Source organism: Eschscholzia californica, unplaced genomic scaffold (genome assembly GCF_041429995.1).
Source record: "Eschscholzia californica isolate CP2 unplaced genomic scaffold, dmEscCali1.0.p SCAF_1, whole genome shotgun sequence".
Classification (NCBI taxonomy): Eukaryota; Viridiplantae; Streptophyta; class Magnoliopsida; order Ranunculales; family Papaveraceae; genus Eschscholzia; species Eschscholzia californica.
Genome location: NW_028238198.1, coordinates 44,123,768 through 44,144,889, shown reverse-complemented (window position 1 = coordinate 44,144,889; position 21,122 = coordinate 44,123,768). Strand labels below are relative to the sequence as shown.

The 21,122-nt window shown below is 41.1% G+C and overlaps 1 protein-coding gene and 1 long non-coding RNA gene across 6 annotated transcripts; both read right to left on the bottom strand.

Annotated features, from left to right (window-relative positions):
• Positions 1-831: 831 nt before the first annotated feature.
• On the bottom strand, positions 832-4,609 carry LOC147567043 (uncharacterized). Of its 5 annotated transcripts, none has more exons than XR_015230659.1 (4): positions 4,475-4,607; positions 3,463-3,558; positions 3,025-3,328; positions 832-2,932 (listed from the first exon to the last, which is right to left on the bottom strand). It is a non-coding gene; the product is annotated as an uncharacterized LOC147567043 (long non-coding RNA). The 5 variants fall into 5 exon arrangements; XR_015230658.1 differs by having other exon boundaries at positions 3,282-3,328; XR_015230661.1 differs by having other exon boundaries at positions 4,458-4,601.
• Positions 4,610-18,453: 13,844 nt separating this feature from the next.
• Positions 18,454-19,599, bottom strand: LOC147567042 (uncharacterized). The gene has a single exon (XM_086656724.1). It carries the CDS (start codon positions 19,597-19,599, stop codon positions 18,454-18,456), a length of 1,146 nt encoding a protein of 381 aa, XP_086512850.1.
• Between the last annotated feature and the right edge of the window lie 1,523 nt (positions 19,600-21,122).

Below are 21,122 nucleotides of genomic sequence, written 5' to 3'. Positions count from 1 at the left end.
CTAGGGCATTAACAAATCTCTCTTTGGACTTTGATGGATGCTTAGACTCTCCCACTGAACCCCCACAGGTATCACTTTCCCCTCTTTCTTTCGGGGTAGTCAAACATGGGAGAAACCAATTTAAATGCTTGAGACTTACACTATGCTGATTTTAGGGTTTGAAAAAGGTACAACGTCGGCACAACTTAATAGATTCACAGGTAAATAACTGTCAAATCTCCTCTCAACCCCGTATATCTCTCTCATCGCAGGTATCTCTCTTGATCTATCTATCGAGTTAGGGATCTGCCGCTTGCCGTCACTCTCTCTATATATATCTTTCTATCGAGTTAGCGCTTTGATGTAGGTTGATGATTAATAGGGATATAGGACTTCGATTTAGTTTTTCTACTTAGTTTACTTTTAATATATTTTTTTATATCATTTAGGTTTATGTAGGTTGATGATTAGTGGTAATTTAGGGGCTTGATTTAGTTTCAATCTGTTTTTGCGCTAAATGACATTTAACTTCTATCTATTTTTATGTAATTAGGCAAAATCAACTTAATAGTTTCATCTGTTGCTTTGGCAAAATTGATGTATTAATTCTTTATGACTGAAATTAATACAATCTATGTATTAATTCAAAGTCAAAGGAAGAGAAGTCGTGAATATGGAAATCGATGGTGTGGAGGTAATTCAACTTTACTATGATTCAACAGTAAATGGACATCTTTTGTGTTATCTTATAACTTGGTTGGTGCAACTATAGCAAAGGATTTAGTGTTGGGTGGTTGGGAATTAAATTACCTGAGTATGTTTCAAGTTGTGAAAGCATAATTTCAAGAAGGATCCAGTCGGGATCAATTTTTTCTTGATAAAACCCCAAGAGCGATAAAAGCACAATGAGGAACTTCTTGAAATTATGCTTTCACAACTTGAAACATACTCAGGTAATTTAATTCCCAACCACCCAACACTAAATCCTTTGCTATAGTTGCACCAACCAAGTTATAAGATAACACAACCACCAACCTAGTTATAAGATAACACAAAAGATGCCCATTTACTGTTGAATCGTAGTAAAGTTGAATTACCTCCACACCATCGATTTCCATATTCACGACTTCTCTTCCTTTGACTTTGAATTAATACATAGATTGTATTAATTCCAGTCATAAAGAATTAATACATCAATTTTGCCAAAGCAACAGATGAAACTATTAAGTTGATTTTGCTTAATGACATAAAAAATAGATAGAAGTTAAATGTCATTTAGCGCAAAAACAGATTGAAACTAAATCAAGCCCCTAGATTACCACTAATCATCAACCTACATCAACCTAAATGATATAAAAAAAATATATTGAAAGTAAACTAAGTAGAAAAACTAAATCGAAGTCCTATATCCCTATTAATCATCAACCTACATCAAAGCCCTAACTCGATAGAAAGATATATATAGAGTGACAGCAAGCGGCAGATCCCTAACTCGATAGATAGATCTAGAGAGATACCTGCGATGAGAGAGATATACGGGGTTGAGAGGAGATTTGACAGTTATTTACCTGTGAATCTATTAAGTTGTGCCGACGTTGTACCTTTTTCAAACCCTAAAATCAGCATAGTGTAAGTCTCAATCATTTAAATTGGTTTCTCCCAAGTTTGACTACCCCGAAAGAACCAAAATGGTGGCAAAACAACAAAGTGATAGTGTTATTCTTCTTTTATTACTACTGTTTGGGCATAATTACAAAACAGCGGGATGTCTTGTACAATAAGAAAATACCTGAGATATCCCCTCCTCAATCTTATGTGGCATTGGAGATGCTCTTGATGACGTGAAAGTTGAAAATCTTAGGTGCTCGACAAAGTTGAAGCCTTAACTCGACATAGAGGGAGAGAAAGAAAGAGGGGAAAGAGATACCTGTGGGGGTTCAGTGGGAGAGTCTAAGCATCCATCAAAGTCCAAAGAGAGATTTGTTAATGCCCTAGACTGATGCAAGCATCCATCAAAGTAATGGAATTACAGGTATGATTAAAAGAATATAATCACAATTGAAAATAACAAATCTACTTGAAAAAAAGAATGGAAATCGATGAAGAAACGCGAAAAGAAAAGTAACAAAAAACAAAGACATAACAAATCAAACTAAGATCGACACAGATTGATAAATTGAAAACGTTTATGTTTTTTTTCTATCAAAGGATGACGTTTAACAGATTTCAATGTAGCCAGAATTTAAATTTGTTTTTTAAAAAATAAGGCTTCGTTACCAAAATTACTTCCTAATTACCTAACGACACACGTATTACCTGCCCACATTTGATGAAAAGGGCAGCAGGCTGTTCTTCGTTACCTTTGTTCCGACTTTCAAATAGTAGGAAAGTCAGCTAGCCGCGCAAGTGGATAGTGGAACAAAACAAAAGTCGATCCCGGGGTTATACTCGTTCGGCATTTAAACTTCTTCTGAAAATGAAAAGTGTGGAACAACAACTTCTATGCGAGAAAGATAAGAAAGGGAGAGACCGATGTGAAAATGTGAGGGAAAGACAACGAGCTATATTAGAAAATAAAAATTATTAAAGTAAAAGGCAAAACTACAATGAGCAAACTACAATGAACAAACCTTGAGATATATTAGGAAATGATAAATGATTGAGCTCGTAGATAGAACTTACTTGAGCTCTTGTTGGCCTCTGTTTGTTCTTCATTTACAACGATTTTAGTGATAATATAGATTATCAACCTCAGTGACGGAGAATAGGTAAGGCCCAAAAAAAAAAAAAGGTAGAGAAGATTTACTCGATTGGCAGCACTAAAGATATCGGCTAGTAAGCCATGGGTCTTCTCCTCGGATATTTACCCGATTCGTTTGGACTAACTTCTGGCCCAACAATGTGGTACACTAAGTCTCAAAGAGAGATACCTGGAACTGCTACCTTGAAAACCCTACATCAATAAAGAGAGATACCTGTGTGAGAGAGAATTATTGCGTTTTGTCGATTGAGAGATCTAATATGGCAAGAATGACAAAGTTTTACCTGCGACAATTGCAATAAACGACGAAGTTGGAGCGAACTTCAATAGACAAAGAATTCACGAATATGAAGTTTTTCTTATGAGAGGATTGATGGGATACTAATATCCTTATTGATTCATCTTCTCACAGAGATGCCCATTAAGCATTTTTTTTTCTTCTACACATTAAGCTAAGCATTTTTTTCTTCTAAACAATTAGTGAAACATATTTTTTTTCTTTTCACAGAGATGTCACTATATAGAATGACAAAATTTTTACCTGCGAAAGTGGCAATTGAACCTTAACATGCAAAGAATTCACCAAAACTGTAGAGTCAAAGAGGCAAAAAAATTTGGCAAAAATGATTAATCATCAAAACCCTAATTGTGCTATGAACATGAAGTATGTTAATAACCACTCAGATAGACAAAAACAAAGCAAGATCAGTAGAAGGACTTACATATGCAAAACTTCTTCTCCTTTGCCCATGCTCAACTCCTTTTTGGTAAAACATATCAATCATCTGATCTTGGAGCTGTAAATATTACTTTAGTAACTGTTGAAATACCCAAATGTTCATAATCAGATTCATAGTCAAATTAGTGAAGTTCATCATCAATAAGGCAACAAAAATTCAATTAAATTAGGGATGCTAAACATTTAGAAAGATATAAATAATGAGGAGGAATATGAAGTTCTTCTCGGAAATCAATTTAACCATTTGAAAACAAACAATATATTATACAACTTTCTTAGGTTCAACTATTTTCTCATATAATCTTCTCGAAAATCAATTTAACCATGAGAATTATTTTTTTCTTGCAAGACAATGAAGTGGTGTTAGCCAGCGAATAAGCTGTCATATTGTATCTCGAAAATCTATGTTTGGAAGTGGTGTTAGCCAGCAAATAAATGTGCTACACCCTCGTTTATAGTTTATACAAACTCAGAAGGTAAGACTTCAGAGACTTAGCCAACTATTATAGTTTATACAAACTCAGAAGGTAAGACTTCAGAGTCTTAGCCAACTATTATCAATCTAGAAGCTACTCTTAAGCAATAAACTACAATTATTATCAATCTAAAAGCTACTCAAATAACACATATGAAAAATCACATGAAAATCAAAATGGAACACTATGGAATTAATTGCTACTAACAAAAATCAAAACTCAAAGTTTCTCAAACAAAATCAAAACCCTAGATAGAGACTTAAAACAAAATCACAACCCTAGATGATGTACTATATTACTTGAAAACTGAAAAACAAAATCACAACCCTAGATGATGTACTATATTACTTGAAAACTGAAAAACAAAATCACAACCCTAGATGATGTACTATATTACTTGAAAACTGAAAAAAAAAATCAAAACCCTAGATGATGTACTATATTAATTGAAAATCTAAAAACAAAATCAAAACCCTAGAGAGAGGGAGAGAGAAAGAGATACTTTTTAGGAAGCGTTACCCGCGAAGAAGATGAGAGAAGCAGAGGCCGAGACCCACAACTTTTGTGCGAGAAAGATGAGGAGGGAGAAACCGTGAAGAGGAAAAAGTGAAAGACAGAGAGCTAGAGAGAGAGAGTGCGTTTGGGCGGGAATGTGTTTGGGGGAGGGTGAGGTTGAAAAAAAAAAGCATCTCCCAAATTAAATCTGAACCGTCCTAGACAAATCTGTGGGGATAAATCCTAGCCACTAAGTGAGGAGGGTATATTCTAAAAAGATACCCTCCTCTTTTATTATATAGATATAGATATGTATAAATATAAATATGTTTGTAAATACTTATATATATATGTGGGTATATGTATATATAATTATATGCGTATGTGTACACCTATAATTTGTTAAATATGTGTACATCTATCATGTGTAGTATACATGTATGTGTGTGAACAAATCTGTTCAAGTGTCATATAATTAAATAGTTTTTTGTGGGGGGGGGGGGGGGGGGGGGGGGTCTCAACAACTATATGGCACATTTATGACAAAGTAAATTTTGTGGGTGTAATAGTACTACATGGTGATGTGACATGTGAGTTGGTGTGATCCACTCCTTTTGTAGCCCAACCCCTATATAAAGGAGTGAAGACCCCTCACTTGTGTTGTGAGGACTTGGAGCAACTTGTGGAGGGATTTTGCTTGCTTTTGATATTTAAGGTAAGGTTTTTGGTTTTTACCTTTGTTCTTCATGTTCTTCATATTTTTTGCTTGTTTTCCCATGTTCTTCATATGTTCTCCCCGTGCTTTCCATATTTTTTACTTTGCACGCTTTTAGCTAGATTTTGATGCTTGAATCTTTATGAAATAATATATTTGTTGAAATCCCTGTTTTGCTATTTATGGAATATTGGCCTTGAATTTGCTTGAAGTAGTCTAGATGGCTAAGTGTCAGCTCGTCCCTTACCTGTTATGGTAGTATTAGAAGCCTAGCCATTTAAAGTTTAGCAGGACTTTAGTTATCCTAGAGAGACCAAATATAGTCTAGCTGGACTAAGTGTTGGCTCAATCCATTTAGCGGGACTTTAGTTGCCCTAGAGAGACCAAATATAGTCTAGTTGGACTAAGTGTTGGCTCAATCTATTTAGTGGGACTTTAGTTGCCCTAGAGAGACCAAATATAGTCTAGCTGGACTAAATGTTGGCTCAATTCATTCGAGCTAGCGGGACTTATTTGTCCTAGAGAGATCAAATATAATCTGGTTAGACTAAGTATTGGTTCGCTCGCGAGTCATACGTGCAAACATTTGTTGGATTTGTTCCAGACAAAAGTTTGTAGGCCTCGACATTAGGCGGGAAGCAATTGTTCACCCTTTTCCGTCGATGACTTGTAGGATGGAGGACCCGAGCATGTGCCTTACTGATGACAACGGCGAGGGTGCCTCAGACTCGCGTAGTGCCGAGGTAGAGGATATGCCAGAGGGGTGTTGTTTTTCGATACTTGATGACGAATATGTTAGTGGATTGCGAGATAAGTATGATATTCCACCCGAAGTCGATATTAGGGCGGCTTGCCCTAACGAGCTTTCCTGCTGGGGCAGTCCCCCAGGTTGGACGGCTATCTACGAGCATTGCTTCCGTTCGGGCCTTAGGTATCTCGTGCCTTCCCTAGTTTGCAGAGTGTTATCTCGGTACAAAATAGCCCCTTCTCAGCTCATGCCGAACACTTGGAGGTTGTTGTTAGCTCTAGCTACCTTAGCGGAAAAGGAGGAGCAAGATGTAGACGAGGTCGACGTTTGCGCGTATTATTACTTGAAAGAGAATCACTTAGACCGTGGTCGATATCAGCTAAAGATTCGCAGCGGTATGGTGATGTGACACGAAAATGTCACATTTGGAGAGCCTAACTTAGACTAATTAGTCATTTTCGAGTGTTATCAATAATATTTTATGTGTTTTTCTTGTTTAGGTACCATATTTGGAGCTAAACATGGTATTCGGAATAAAGGGGGCGAATTATCACTATCATTTCATGTGCCCAAAATGAGAGAAAAAGACTTCAAGCAAATCATATGAGAAGAGGAGTCAAAGACGAGCCCAACGGAGAAAACGGAAGTCAATTCCGAGTTCGGACGGGGAAGTTGTGAAAGAAAGAAGTCGAGGTTCGGTCTTAAAACAAGGATTCTATGAAGGCACCCTCCTTTGGTTATAATTCCAGAAGGCACCCTCTTGATTTCCAAGTGAAGATTAAAACCCAAGTCTAAAACCCAAGCCCAAAGAAGATGAAAGAAGGAAGAGATTTTGGAGGCACCCAATGGACTCAAGTTTGAGTCAAAGTCAAGGTTGACTATGGCTAGGGTTTGAGTCAAATACACTATTCATCTTCTTCATCATTCATCATCCAACATCCAAGAGAGGAGAGAAGGAGGCAAGGGGCTAGGGTTCTTCATCATTTAGTAGAGTTTGAGAGAGAGAAAAAGAGAAGAAGGAGAAGGAGGAGTGCCGGCCAAGGCAAGGCCGGCCTAGCCTTGGCCGGCAGCAGCTCGGGCTGCACGGCAGCAGCTCGAGCTGCTCGGGAGAAGCTGCTAAGCAGCACAGCTCGGGAGAGCTTCAGACCAGGCCGGAGCAGCACTTGCTAGTCGCGACCAGCAGCATAGGACGCGTGCAAGCAGCTCGGGTAGCTGCTGCATCTGGCCGGTCTTGATGCTTCATAGCTCGGGACGTGCAAGGGGTAGCTGCTCACGGCTCGGACGTGCAAGGACAAGAAGCTCACGGCTCGGGACAGTGGCCTTTTGGCCGGATTCCATGGATTTTGACCGGATTTCTTCATATTTTGGCCGGACTTATATGAGTTTTCCGGCAACCTTCTTGGTTCGAAACCTTAGGGCTTTTACTTCCCATCATCTTGGCTAGCTTCCCATGTAGTTTGATTTGATTTTGGACAAGAAATTTCTAGAGGGAGAAAGCTAGGGTTAGCTTTAATGGAGGTTGTGTTCTAAATGGAGAAGATGATGGTGGTCGCTATGGGGAACCCAGAAAATTGCTAAGGGGAGATCGGCTGCAACTAAAACTCATATTTTCCGACGATCTTAGCCTCGAACCATCATCGAAAAAGGGGGATTCTCTCACCATTTCCTTTCCATTTCTTATTCAATCACCATATTTAGCTAACTTTAGTTTGTCGATTATATGAGATGAAATGTGATGAATTCGTGATTATGTTTAATATGATTTGATGTTTTGATTATAAATTGATGTTCATTTAGTTCGATTATCGTTTTGATCGTATTTTCATGTGTCTTGTCAAGCACTTCGCATAGTTAATAGACGAAACGAAGTATTCGATATCGATCGTAGTCTAAGTCATAATTTCATGTGTCTTGTCATGCACTTCACATAGTTAGGCGACTAGACAACACTTTCGATGACTCGGGATTAACCGATTTAGACGTTTGTTTGACTAAGTATGATCTCCGGATATACATAGTACTTAGAGACATCTACTTTAGGAGTCGAATATCGATTGTACCTCGACACATCAAATCGGACTACACATAGTCGTAGGTTTATCATTATGGATTCCCGGACTTCGACACCTCTCTCACTTATTTGTTGCCCGAATCGAGTCTTACCGTCTCCCGACTCTTGTTCCTTCGACTCTTCTCTCGAATCTCTCTCGCCCATTTACTTTTATTGTTTAGTTTAGCTTATTTTACTTGTTTGCTTTATTCTCTTATCACCTTATTCGATCAAAACCCCCCGTTTATCTTTGTTCTTCTACTTTTTAGTCTAAGTTAGTTTGTGATACCTAGACCGAGGGATAAGACCCTTCGATATCCAAACTACCTTCCTATCCTTGGATCGATCCCGGCTTTGCCGGATTACTACTTGATACCTCCGCTTGGGTGTGCAACCTTTTCGGGTGCATCAAGTTTTTGGCGCCGCTGCCGGGGATAGGTTTAGTAGTTAGGATAGCGTTTGTTGTTTTGTTCATTAGTCTTGTGTTAGTTGCTTTCTTAGACGTTTTCTCTTTATTTATTCTTGTAGTTTTTATCTTCTTTTTAGGTACCGTCGAGAAAAGAGCCAAAAGCGACATAAAGGCGAGGGAAAAGGAAGGAATCGAGAAGCCAAGGAAAAGGCGAACGAAAGGAGAGGAGCACTCGATAGTATCACATTCTATCTCTTCCTTTTTACTTGTGTGTGATTGTTAGTCTATAAGTGTTCTTTCCCATTTTGCGATTGTGTGTTAGTATCCTTGAACATTGTGAGATCATGGCAAGTTGGTCATTTGATGAGAATGACCTTATGCGAACCCTTTCCAACACTAGTCGACCATCTACAAGTCATCAGGACTACTCAAATTTGCATAGGAATGTTCCGACTAGTGATAGGAATAGGCGAGTTGAGCCTGACCGACCTAGGATAACCATGGGTGAATATCGACGGATGTATGGAGTCGGTCAGACTCGTCATGAACATGGTTTTATGGATTATGAGCATGAGGGTAATCAACCCCGTAAGAGTCTTCGAGACTATCGACAAGAATTTGGGATGACCACACCTTCATGTATGAATTTGTCACTTAATGAGGACCGTAGTTCTATTAGTATTGATCGACCACGTCGAAGTCTTCGTGACTATCGACAAGCATATATGAACGGTTCATTTAGTGATGACAATTCCCGACTCGATGATTTCACTCAAAGAGTCGAGTCTAGGTATCTACATGAAGGTAGTGAAGAAAGGACTATGGAGACCATTAGCCCGGTTTGTGCTATTTGTGCGAGCTTAGACCATTTGACCGACTATTGTCCCATGATCCGTGTTCCGCGAGAGTGTTCGTCTAGTTATACTCATGTGCCCTATTACGAGGAGATGTCTGAAGAGACTCTCCAATTAGTTTTAGAGTACCAAACTAGATTTAATCGAGATATAATGGAGATCACGGAACGACTTCTCAAAATTGTTGATAGACTTGAGTCAGAGCCTATCATCGACGAGGAAGGGGTTCGCGCACCCCAAACTCAAGAGGAGACTATGAATGATGGTGAGGGTAATACACCTAACTCTAGTCTTAAGTTAAATGTCGAAGAAGCTCTTGATAGACCCTTAGAGCATGAACTGACCGATGAACCTTATTGCTCAATCCCTCGACCATTGTCATCTCACCATGATCCGACTACATTAGATTTGAATGTTCAGGATGATAGCTCTACGAGCAAGTTTGGGGATCACACGATGTTGAACTTTCCAACTTTTACCACTTGTGATTATCTGGATGGATTATGTAGAATGGAAGGTGTTATGCCTAACTTTGAGGCTCCCGATGCCTTTAAGGATGTCGATAACATAGTAGTTGAAGAGATAGCGGATAGCTTGTTGGATTACTTACCTAAGGAACTTATGGACCTTGACTTGGTCCCCGAGCCTATTGCCTTACCCTTAGAGTCTAGTTCGACCTTCCACGTGATCTCAGACTCGGTTGTTGACCCCTTATGGGACACTTCGGATGTCTTTCCTAGCATGTCTAGGGACTTAGTGGATGTTTTATCCACTAAGCTTGAGTTTGATTATTTGCCTCGGACTGACCTCCTCCCACTTCCCTTATATGTCGACCCTTTTGACGACTTTTTAGTCGTCGCCCCTAGCATTTATGCGTACTTAGTGGACCGTGCATCCACTAAGTTTGGGGATGGTCTCTTTTCGCTTTTAGTCTCACGTGCACTTATATGGTTCGATATTATTGTGAGACTTTTAGCATTTGTATATAGCTTTCTTTGGGTTGACCCCCAAATCTTCCGGCTTTTACTATATGATCGTTAGCCGACTAAGATTGACCTTTGATGTTTGTGGGTATCATCTCTGGAAACCCTCCACGAGACATAACTCGTGCTCTTGTGTGAAAACAAGAGAATCAAAGGCTAGTTGCATAGCTTGATGCAATCGTCTATACCCGCGTTAGTGGTAGACTTTATATGGTCATGTCTTCTTTTGTGCTTCATTCTCATTATATTTTTGGATATTTTAGGAGCATTTCTTACTTGTTTTACTTCTAAGGCGTGGTTTGTTCCAAGTTTGGGGATGGCGTGAGCTAGGCATCAACTTGGAACCTCGTTATACATGAGTCTTGGTAGTATCATCTTTTATCTCCTTCGGTTATGGTAATATCTCTCCACTCTTCTCTTTAAATTGATGTGCCTCTTTATCATTTGGTGAGTGTATGCTTTGAACATTGAGGACAATGTTAGTTTTAAGTTTGGGGATGCAGGATATGACCATAACCAATGCATGACCATGGGTTTCAAAGACAAAAGGGTTCAAATTAGCCAAAATTTGAAAATTTTGAACATTTTGAGTAGATTTGCATGTGATTATAGTGATAGTTTTAAGAATGTTGATGCATATGTATCGAGTTGATGGGTTTTGTGATTGGTAATGATCTTTGCATGAAAGTCGAGTCTTTGAGTGTTTGTGTTATACTATGGGAGTAACATCTTAGTGAAGAAGAAACATCTCTAAGAGACCTAGAGTAGTCATTAGTGGAGACTTAACCCATGTGAGAGCTCAAAGCCTAAATTGTCCTTCGAGTGTACTCTTCCGCGCTAACTCCGAGTAGAATGAAGAGCTACTCAACCTCGTAACTTATAAAAGAGCTCATTTGATCTCGTGTGCTCAACTTCCTTAGCCATTAGGAGTGACATTAGGATAGCGAATTAACCTTGCCCTTGTAGTCTATGAAACCCAATGAGAATGCTAACTAGAGGAAGGCGGATACTCCATCACCATCTATCATCTTATATTCTGAGAATGAAGACATGAGAAGAAAAGAACGAAGAATTTCCAAAGCAAATACGAAAAGAAAGTTGATTGCAAGAATATAGTATTGTGTGAGTTGAAATTGTTTTGTTTTGTGTGATTTTATGTTATGAGAAAAAGAAAAGAAAAAAAAAGGAATGAAGAAAAAGAATAAAGAAAAAAAAGAAGTGAAAAAAAGAAGAAGGAAAAGAGAAAGAAAGAATGAATGAAATAAAGTTGTATATGAGTATGTTTGAGCATGTGTTAGCTCTTATGTGTTGTGATGTGAGTGTATATATGTGTTGGTGTTTGTTTTCATGAATAAGTATTCGAAGCAAGAAACAAATGTGAAGATGCTTGAGAGGTTCATCATGAAGAGATCGACATTCTTGGGAATCCACCATCTCATCCATCTTTTGTATCCGTCAACCTTTGGAAGGCATCCTTAGAGGGTAGAATAGGTGAGAAGGGCGAGTGAGCTTCCCCACTCCATTTAGTGGCTAATTCCTTTTAGGAGATCATTCGTTCCAAAATGTTGTCCCCACCCCTTTTTATGTGTTGAGTCCATGTTTAGTGATCACACTCACACATACGAGCGAACCATTCTTGAGTGATTTCATATTTGGAGTGTATGTCCGTGAGGCCAAAGTCGAGGCGAAATGTACTAAACTAGGAACCAAGGCGTTGTGACTTCGGAACATAGATGTTGCTCATTATGGTATGACACTAGCACTTTAGGGTAAGATCATTAGTGAAGGGGCCTTTAGCTTTCACATGAACTTGTTTACTTGATTCATTATGTTTTGACATGCTTAAACCCTTTACTATTTGAACCATGCTTATCTATGATTTGGATGTTGGACCCTTGTGTCTCATGAGACTCGATGTTTGTGGGTATCATCTATGGAAACTCTCACGAGACAACACTCGTCCACTAGGGGTAACCTAGGGGTTTAACGGCTTGTTGCATATGCTAAATGCAACCGGGATTCCTCCGAAAGTGAGTTAGGCTTTCATTTTATTTTGTTTGCTCGAGGACTAGCAAAGTTTAAGTTTGGGGATGTTGATGTGACACGAAAATGTCACATTTGGAGAGCCTAACTTAGACTAATTAGTCATTTTCGAGTGTTATCAATAATATTTTATGTGTTTTTCTTGTTTAGGTACCATATTTGGAGCTAAACATGGTATTCGGAATAAAGGGGGCGAATTATCACTATCATTTCATGTGCCCAAAATGAGAGAAAAAGACTTCAAGCAAATCATATGAGAAGAGGAGTCAAAGACGAGCCCAACGGAGAAAACGGAAGTCAATTCCGAGTTCGGACGGGGAAGTTGTGAAAGAAAGAAGTCGAGGTTCGGTCTTAAAACAAGGATTCTATGAAGGCACCCTCCTTTGGTTATAATTCCAGAAGGCACCCTCTTGATTTCCAAGTGAAGATTAAAACCCAAGTCTAAAACCCAAGCCCAAAGAAGATGAAAGAAGGAAGAGATTTTGGAGGCACCCAATGGACTCAAGTTTGAGTCAAAGTCAAGGTTGACTATGGCTAGGGTTTGAGTCAAATACACTATTCATCTTCTTCATCATTCATCATCCAACATCCAAGAGAGGAGAGAAGGAGGCAAGGGGCTAGGGTTCTTCATCATTTAGTAGAGTTTGAGAGAGAGAAAAAGAGAAGAAGGAGAAGGAGGAGTGCCGGCCAAGGCAAGGCCGGCCTAGCCTTGGCCGGCAGCAGCTCGGGCTGCACGGCAGCAGCTCGAGCTGCTCGGGAGAAGCTGCTAAGCAGCACAGCTCGGGAGAGCTTCAGACCAGGCCGGAGCAGCACTTGCTAGTCGCGACCAGCAGCATAGGACGCGTGCAAGCAGCTCGGGTAGCTGCTGCATCTGGCCGGTCTTGATGCTTCATAGCTCGGGACGTGCAAGGGGTAGCTGCTCACGGCTCGGACGTGCAAGGACAAGAAGCTCACGGCTCGGGACAGTGGCCTTTTGGCCGGATTCCATGGATTTTGACCGGATTTCTTCATATTTTGGCCGGACTTATATGAGTTTTCCGGCAACCTTCTTGGTTCGAAACCTTAGGGCTTTTACTTCCCATCATCTTGGCTAGCTTCCCATGTAGTTTGATTTGATTTTGGACAAGAAATTTCTAGAGGGAGAAAGCTAGGGTTAGCTTTAATGGAGGTTGTGTTCTAAATGGAGAAGATGATGGTGGTCGCTATGGGGAACCCAGAAAATTGCTAAGGGGAGATCGGCTGCAACTAAAACTCATATTTTCCGACGATCTTAGCCTCGAACCATCATCGAAAAAGGGGGATTCTCTCACCATTTCCTTTCCATTTCTTATTCAATCACCATATTTAGCTAACTTTAGTTTGTCGATTATATGAGATGAAATGTGATGAATTCGTGATTATGTTTAATATGATTTGATGTTTTGATTATAAATTGATGTTCATTTAGTTCGATTATCGTTTTGATCGTATTTTCATGTGTCTTGTCAAGCACTTCGCATAGTTAATAGACGAAACGAAGTATTCGATATCGATCGTAGTCTAAGTCATAATTTCATGTGTCTTGTCATGCACTTCACATAGTTAGGCGACTAGACAACACTTTCGATGACTCGGGATTAACCGATTTAGACGTTTGTTTGACTAAGTATGATCTCCGGATATACATAGTACTTAGAGACATCTACTTTAGGAGTCGAATATCGATTGTACCTCGACACATCAAATCGGACTACACATAGTCGTAGGTTTATCATTATGGATTCCCGGACTTCGACACCTCTCTCACTTATTTGTTGCCCGAATCGAGTCTTACCGTCTCCCGACTCTTGTTCCTTCGACTCTTCTCTCGAATCTCTCTCGCCCATTTACTTTTATTGTTTAGTTTAGCTTATTTTACTTGTTTGCTTTATTCTCTTATCACCTTATTCGATCAAAACCCCCCGTTTATCTTTGTTCTTCTACTTTTTAGTCTAAGTTAGTTTGTGATACCTAGACCGAGGGATAAGACCCTTCGATATCCAAACTACCTTCCTATCCTTGGATCGATCCCGGCTTTGCCGGATTACTACTTGATACCTCCGCTTGGGTGTGCAACCTTTTCGGGTGCATCATATGGTCCACCCCATCCTTAATTTGACTAAACATGACAGGAATTGGCAATGACGATACTTCTTCGTTTGCGGCATGTTTGGTTGTAGTACTGAGCAGAACTTTCCACTTGGCTGGCGTCGCCCTTGTGAGTTATGCATGCGTTGTTTGTTTGATTTTTGTAAAGGAAAGAGTTTTGTCACCTGAATATCTTCTGCTTAGGTGTGAAAAAGAGCAACCGCCACGGTCTGACTTTCGAGGAAGCCGAGTCTAGACTCGGGGCTTTCACTTTCTTAGAGGTCGAGAGGAGAGATTGGACCACCCTTCTTTGTCCGACAAACCTTCAACACCAACGTATCACTCGCCTTCTTTCTATCGTTCCTATAGGTACTTCATTTGCTTAAACTAACGAGTTATAGTTGCATTATGTTTCACTTACCTTTTCTCTGTTTGACTTGTTTAGCTGACGATATGCCTCCACGAAGCATTCTTCCGCCCTCGGCAAAGGAACGTGCTGCTAAGGGCACAAAGAAGAGGAAGCTTCAGCCTACTCCATCTCAACAAGCCGGTCCTTCGACTACCCCAGTCGAGCCTGCCCCTTCAGTTGAGCGTGCTTGTCCCGAGACAACCTTTATGCAGATTCGAGTTGGTAATTATTGTACTCAATTGCCCGAGGGTGCATCAGTGTTCTCGAGACCCTTCTTTTGTGTAAGGATTGTCTGATCTCTACTACTTGGATGGTGATGTGGACTTCCTTGGTGAGTTGGGCGCTGAGGAGGCGATGAGGCGTGTGGCCATTGGTGGGGCCCAGGTAAGCTTTTGTGCTTCTCGAAATCTTAGTTCCTTGATTGATTGAATGGTTAATGTATTTTTATGTTTTTTGCAGGCTGTGTCTGGGATCTTTCATGCCCAGAGGCTCATTTCTTCCTACGCAAAGTAGGTGGCTGAGCTGAAGGAGGAATGCTCGAAGGAGAAGGGTAGGGAGAGTGCCCTTGAGGCTCGCATTAGTTCTCTTGAGGAAGAAATGTCGAGGTTGAAGGTTACTCATGAAGAGTTGAAAGTTTCATCTGAAGGATTCAAGGCGGAACATAATGACTGTGCGACAAACATTCTCAAAATGGGGGAATCTGCAACATTACGTTCTCGAGCCGAGATGGCGAAGGAGTACTAGAGAGGTCTTCATACAACCTGGTCATAAACGACGAGTTGGAGAATTGGAGGGAATGGCGAAGGGAGAACTGGTATGATTCTCATGATGATACTATAGATGGACCAGATGCTTGATCGGGTCTTTGATGTTGGGTAGGTTTTTGTTTAGACGTATTTTCGATGCCCTTGAGGCAAGTCGTGTCGTCCCGATGCCCAAGGGGCTTTAATGTTATTTTTGTGTTCTAGACGTGTATTAAACGCCCTCAAGGCATATGCAACTTTAGACGCCCATGGGGCTTTTTGTGATGCCTTGTTGTTGTTCTAACTTTCCTTTACTTGGTTCTTATCAGTAGAATTGTAGTCTTGACCATTCAAATATTTGCAAGGGTGATGATCTCTTCAATGAATTTTATGAGTCAAGTCACTTCAATCAAACACTCAAAAAAGGTACTCATAAGAAAATATTGCAATGTAACAAAAAAGAGTTGAGTAAGAAGTATTACAAAGTAATTTAGGCTTGAGGTTTGTCATCTCGAGCCTAGTGGATGAAATTTTGAGGGTGCTCTTTTTGAGCTTGACCTTCGGGATTCCACTGTCGTCTACAGAGTTGTCCTTGGGCTAGCATTTTCGAATGCATTCTTCTGGAATGGTAGAATTCTAAGACTTTGTTGTTGGAGTCGAGCCTTGAGGCGTAATTCCGTCATGTAGAGCTCGAGATCGTATTCTCTCGGGAAGAAGGTGAAAATTTCAAGTCGTTCTATTGCTTTGATGATTTCGAAGTCTCGAGCTCTTTTGTCGTTTTTAGGTAACATCCGAGGTGTTAACATTCCTCGGGTTGTGTTTTATCTCGAACCTTCCTTAGGCAGGGTGGAGTCTGGGAGACGTCTCGGCCCGCATGAACTGCAATGCGTAAAGAGAGTTATATAAAAAGCAATTAATAGATAAGTGGCGTCTTGTGTTGTGTGGCTGAAATGGGGGTGCAAGAACGTGTATGATGTAGTAGTACTTCCTCTTAGGCAACCTGAAGATCGAGTGTGAACCACATAAGCTTCGTTGAAGTGACAGTAAGACTCTGGAAATTATTGTGCTTTCGTCGAGGTCTTATGTTCTTCGTCTAGAAGTTTGAGGTTGATTGCGCTGGTCTCTTACACGGCTATGCAGGAAGTTCAGCTTGCATTTTGGTGTGACGTTACTCTTGTTAGGCCAACTGGAGTTCGAGCGTGGACCTTGTTGCCTCGTTGAAGTCACAATAAGCTTCTAGGAAGTACTGATTTCTCGTAGAAGTCTTGTGTTTTTCGTTTGAAGTGTGAGATCGAAGCTCTAGTCTTGCTTCGGCTTTGAGGGAATTTGAGGCACCGTTTATCCCCCAGCCTAAGTGTAGAAAAATAGTTTTTTTGGACTTTGATTATTTACCGGTCGGTTAGCGTCAGTGGATGAGTGAAGGTTGTGCTTCTCTTGCTTGTCCCTGAGCCGACCTGTACGCACACAAAAACGATGGTCGATGGAAGCGCCACCGACCCTCTGACGCTCAAGTCAGTAATATTCTATTAATAGGGGGAAGGATAGAAGTACGTAGTGAATACATTCAGTACTTCATGGAAGTTGAGATGAACATTGTTTGACCTTATATGGAGTCTTGGATTGTGCAAGACTTGAGAATGGTTTGGTTCGTTCGTGCTTCCAAGGGATCATTGACAATTTTTGGGTCCCTGATTGAAGGTGGGGAATGTTTCACGCCTTTTAGTCTAAAAGTTGAATCAACTTTTCCAGACTGTTATCTTTCGAGTCGACTGAAGCTGGTGGATGATGGAGGTTTTTTTTCACCCATGCTTGTCCCCCTGTCGTTCGTAGTCGCTCTGCAATTGGGTGGGACGTCTACAAAAGTTACTTAGTACAGTTTTTAAAATATAAACTTTTGAGGTGGAGTTTTGGAAGGATAGAGATACACCTCTAGCGAGACGTCTGTTTGTCTGGGTAAGATGCTCTAACGACTTAACATGTGTTGCATTCCAGCTGTATGCTCTATCCAGCAAAAGATCGTGCTAGAGGGTTAGCCACCGACTCTCCGATTCTTAAGTCAGTAAAGTGTTTGAGATCAAATTTAAACAAAAAGTTTAGAGTTTAGAAATGATACAACTTAAGAAGTGTTGATATCCAGCTGTTATTGATGTTGAGTCCATCTTTGGCTTGTAGTTTGCATGCACCTTGCCCTACTATTTTAGTTATTAGGTAGGATCCTTCCCAAGTTGGTGCTAATTTTCTAGCCCCAGTTTCTTTAGTGTTCTGGAATACTTTTCGAAGTATCCAGTCACCCACTTTGAAGGTTCGAGCCCTGATATTTTTGTTGTAGTGGCGAGCTGCCTTCAGTTGGTAGGCTGCATTTCTGATTACTGCCAAGTCCCGTAACTCGTCGATAGTGTCTAAGTTATGGTTGAGTTGTTCCCAGTTCTCTTCTTCACTAGTCCACTAGGAACTAGTTGATGGAATTCCTGCTTCGGCTGGTAGAACAGCTTCTGAACCGTATGCAAGGGAGAAAGGTGTTTCGCCAGTTGGAGTTCGAGCAGTGGTTCGATACGACCAGAGAACTCCTGGTAGCTCGTCTGCCCATGCTCCTTTAGCCTTTTCGAGTCTTTTCTTCAAAGTTTTTATGATAGTCTTGTTCGAAGCTTCTACTTGGCCATTCGATTGGGGGGTACCTCGGGGTAGAGAAGCTGAGTTTGATCCACCAATTTTGACAGAAGTCTTGAAAATCAAAACTGATGAACTGAGACTCGTTGTCTGTGACAATCTCTTTCAGGACTCCGAACCTGCAAATAATATTTTTCCAGAAAAAAGTTTTTACCTCTCGATCTCGAACTTGGTGATAGGCTTCGGCCTCGATCCACTTGGTAAAATAGTCAGTAACGGCTAGCATGTATACTCGTTGTCCTGGGGCTGTTAGAAGTTTGCCTACAATATCCATCCTCACTTCATGAAGGGCCAAGGTGATAAAATTGAGTTTAGGCATTCAGGTGGCAAATGAGAGGATTGGGCGAATCGTTGGCAACTATCACACCGTTTAGAGAAATTTGAAGCGTCAGTTCTCATGGTTGGCCAGTAATAACCAGACGTGAGGGCTCGGTTAGCCAAACTGCGACCACCTGCATGATTACCACACTCACCTTCATGTAATTCTGCTAGTACGTACCTGGCTTCGTTAGGAGTGACGCAATTGAGGTATGGGCCAGAGTATGATCTTTTTAGTAACTGGCCTTCAAGTATAATGAACCGCGCAGCTTTGGCTCGAAGTCTCCTCGCCTCATTTTTATCTTCTGGAAGCTCATCATTCGTTAAGTATCGGAGTATTGGAGTCGTCCAGTTATCAGCTAGATCTGTACTGGCCACTTGGGAAGTTGGAGACATCCATACAGCTGGCCACTCGAGGATGACCAGAGGGATAGTCTGAACTGCTTTAGTCTGGATGGAGGATCCCAAGTTGGCCAGTGCATCCGCGTGCTCATTGTCAAGTCCAGGAACTTGGGTTATACAAATTTCTTCGAATTCGACTTGCATTTCTTTTACATGGGCCAGATAGGCTGTCATTTTGGCGTCTCGGGCTTGGTAAGTTCCTTGAAGCTGGTTAACTACCAGTTGGGAGTCTGACCTGATTTCAAGATGTCGAATACCCATGTCTTTGGCAAGGGCTAGGCCAGCAATAAAGGCCTCGTACTCTGCTTCGTTATTGGTCGCTTTGAAGCTGCATCTAATGCCACGTTGGATCAAGTCTCCTTCTGGAGATTGGAGGACCACGCCAAGACCAACCCCGTTCATGTTGCTTGAGACGTCTACAGATAAGATCCACTTTTGTTTGCTTCGATCTATAAGACACAAAAATTCCTTCTCGGCATGTGGCAAAGTGTTAGCTGAAAAATCAACGATAAAATCGGCTAATGCTTGGGACTTGATGGCAGTCCTAGGCCGATAGGTTATATCATATTCACTTAATTCTACGGCCCATTTGGTGAGTCTCCCAGACAACTCTGGTTTATGAAGTATATTTTTCAAGGGAAAGACTGTGACAACAACTATTGAATGGTACTGGAAGTATGGTCTCAACTTCCTAGCTGCCATGACTAAGGCCAATGCGAGTTTTTCACGCTGACTATAGCGAGTCTCAGCGTCGAGCAAAGTTTTACTAACGTAATAAATAGGAAATTTCTTACCTTCTTCTTCTCGAATTAGCACAGCACTTACAGCAGTCTCGGAGACCGCTAGATATATATATAAATTCTCACCTTCTTTAGGCCTGGAGAGTAAAGGTGGAGTTGTTAAATACCTTTTCAAATCCAGAAGTGCTTCTTCGCAAGTTGGAGTCCAGTTGAACTCTTTGGACTTGCGTAAGGTGGAAAAGAAGTGATGGCACTTCTCTGACGATCGTGAGATAAAGCGACTTAGAGCAGCTACTCGGCCAACCAGTTTTTGGGCGTCCTTGACACAGGAAGGAGAATGGATATTGATGACCGCTGGATCTGGTCAGGATTTGCTTCAATGCCTCTCTGGGTAACCATGTAGCCTAGAAATTTTCCTGATGACACACCTAAAGGACATTTAGTGGGGTTGAGTTTCATGCTATACCTTTTTAGGACATCAAAAGCCTGCTGGAGGTGTTCGAGGTGTTGATCAGCGATCAAGGACTTGACCAACATGTCGTCGATGTAGACCTCCATGGTGTCGCCTAACATGTTGGAGAACATCTTGTTGACTAGCCTCTGTTAGGTCGCTCCAGCGTTCTAGCCCGAAGGGCATAATCTTGTAGCAGAATATGCCTCTATCAGTGATAAATGCAGTCTTCTCTTGGTCGGCTGGGTGCATCAATATCTGATTATATCCCAAGAAGGCGTCCATAAAACTTAGGAACTCATGTCCAGCAAAGGTATCAACCAACATGTCGATGTGAGGTAATGGAAACGAGTTCTTAGGGCATGCTTTGTTGAGGTCAGTAAAGTCTATGCAGACTCTTGCAGACTCTCCACTTCTCATTCTTCTTTCTTACTACTACCACGTTGGCCAACCAGTCTGGATAACTGACTTCTCGAACTGACCCAATGTCAATTAACTTCTGGATTTCTTCATTAATCACCCTATTGCGCTCTGGAGCGAACTTTCTTCGTTTCTGCCTCACTGGAGGGTGGTTAGGATCCACTTGGAGTTTATGAACTATCACCTCTGGATCGATACCTGTCATGCCAGAATGCGACCAAGCAAAACAATTATGGTTAAGGGATAAGAATTCTATGGGTTTGTTACGCAATATAGGATTGAGCCTTGACCCAATCTGCACTTTGTAGTCTGGAAAGTCAGGGTGTGTCTGGACTTCATCCAATTCTTCCATGCTCGGGCGATCAGGGTCGTTAAGAGGCTTCTCGTTCTGTAATTGCTATAATGGAGACTTCGGGGCCTTCAGAGTGTTTTTGTAGCAATTCTTCGAGGTGCTATGTTTCCCTCTGATATCTCGCACTCCCCAGGGGGTTGGAAATCTGACTACTTGGTGGAAAGTGGAAGGGACAACCCTCATGCCATGGATCCATGGTCTTCCGAGAATCAAATTGTAGGCTGAAGGGAAGTCTAACATTACAAACGTCGTGCTGAGATTG

Coding starts and splice junctions, on each gene's coding strand:
- LOC147567042 (XM_086656724.1), bottom strand. CDS start 19,599: ATGGCAGCTAGGAAGTTGAGACCATACTTCCAGTACCATTCAATAGTT.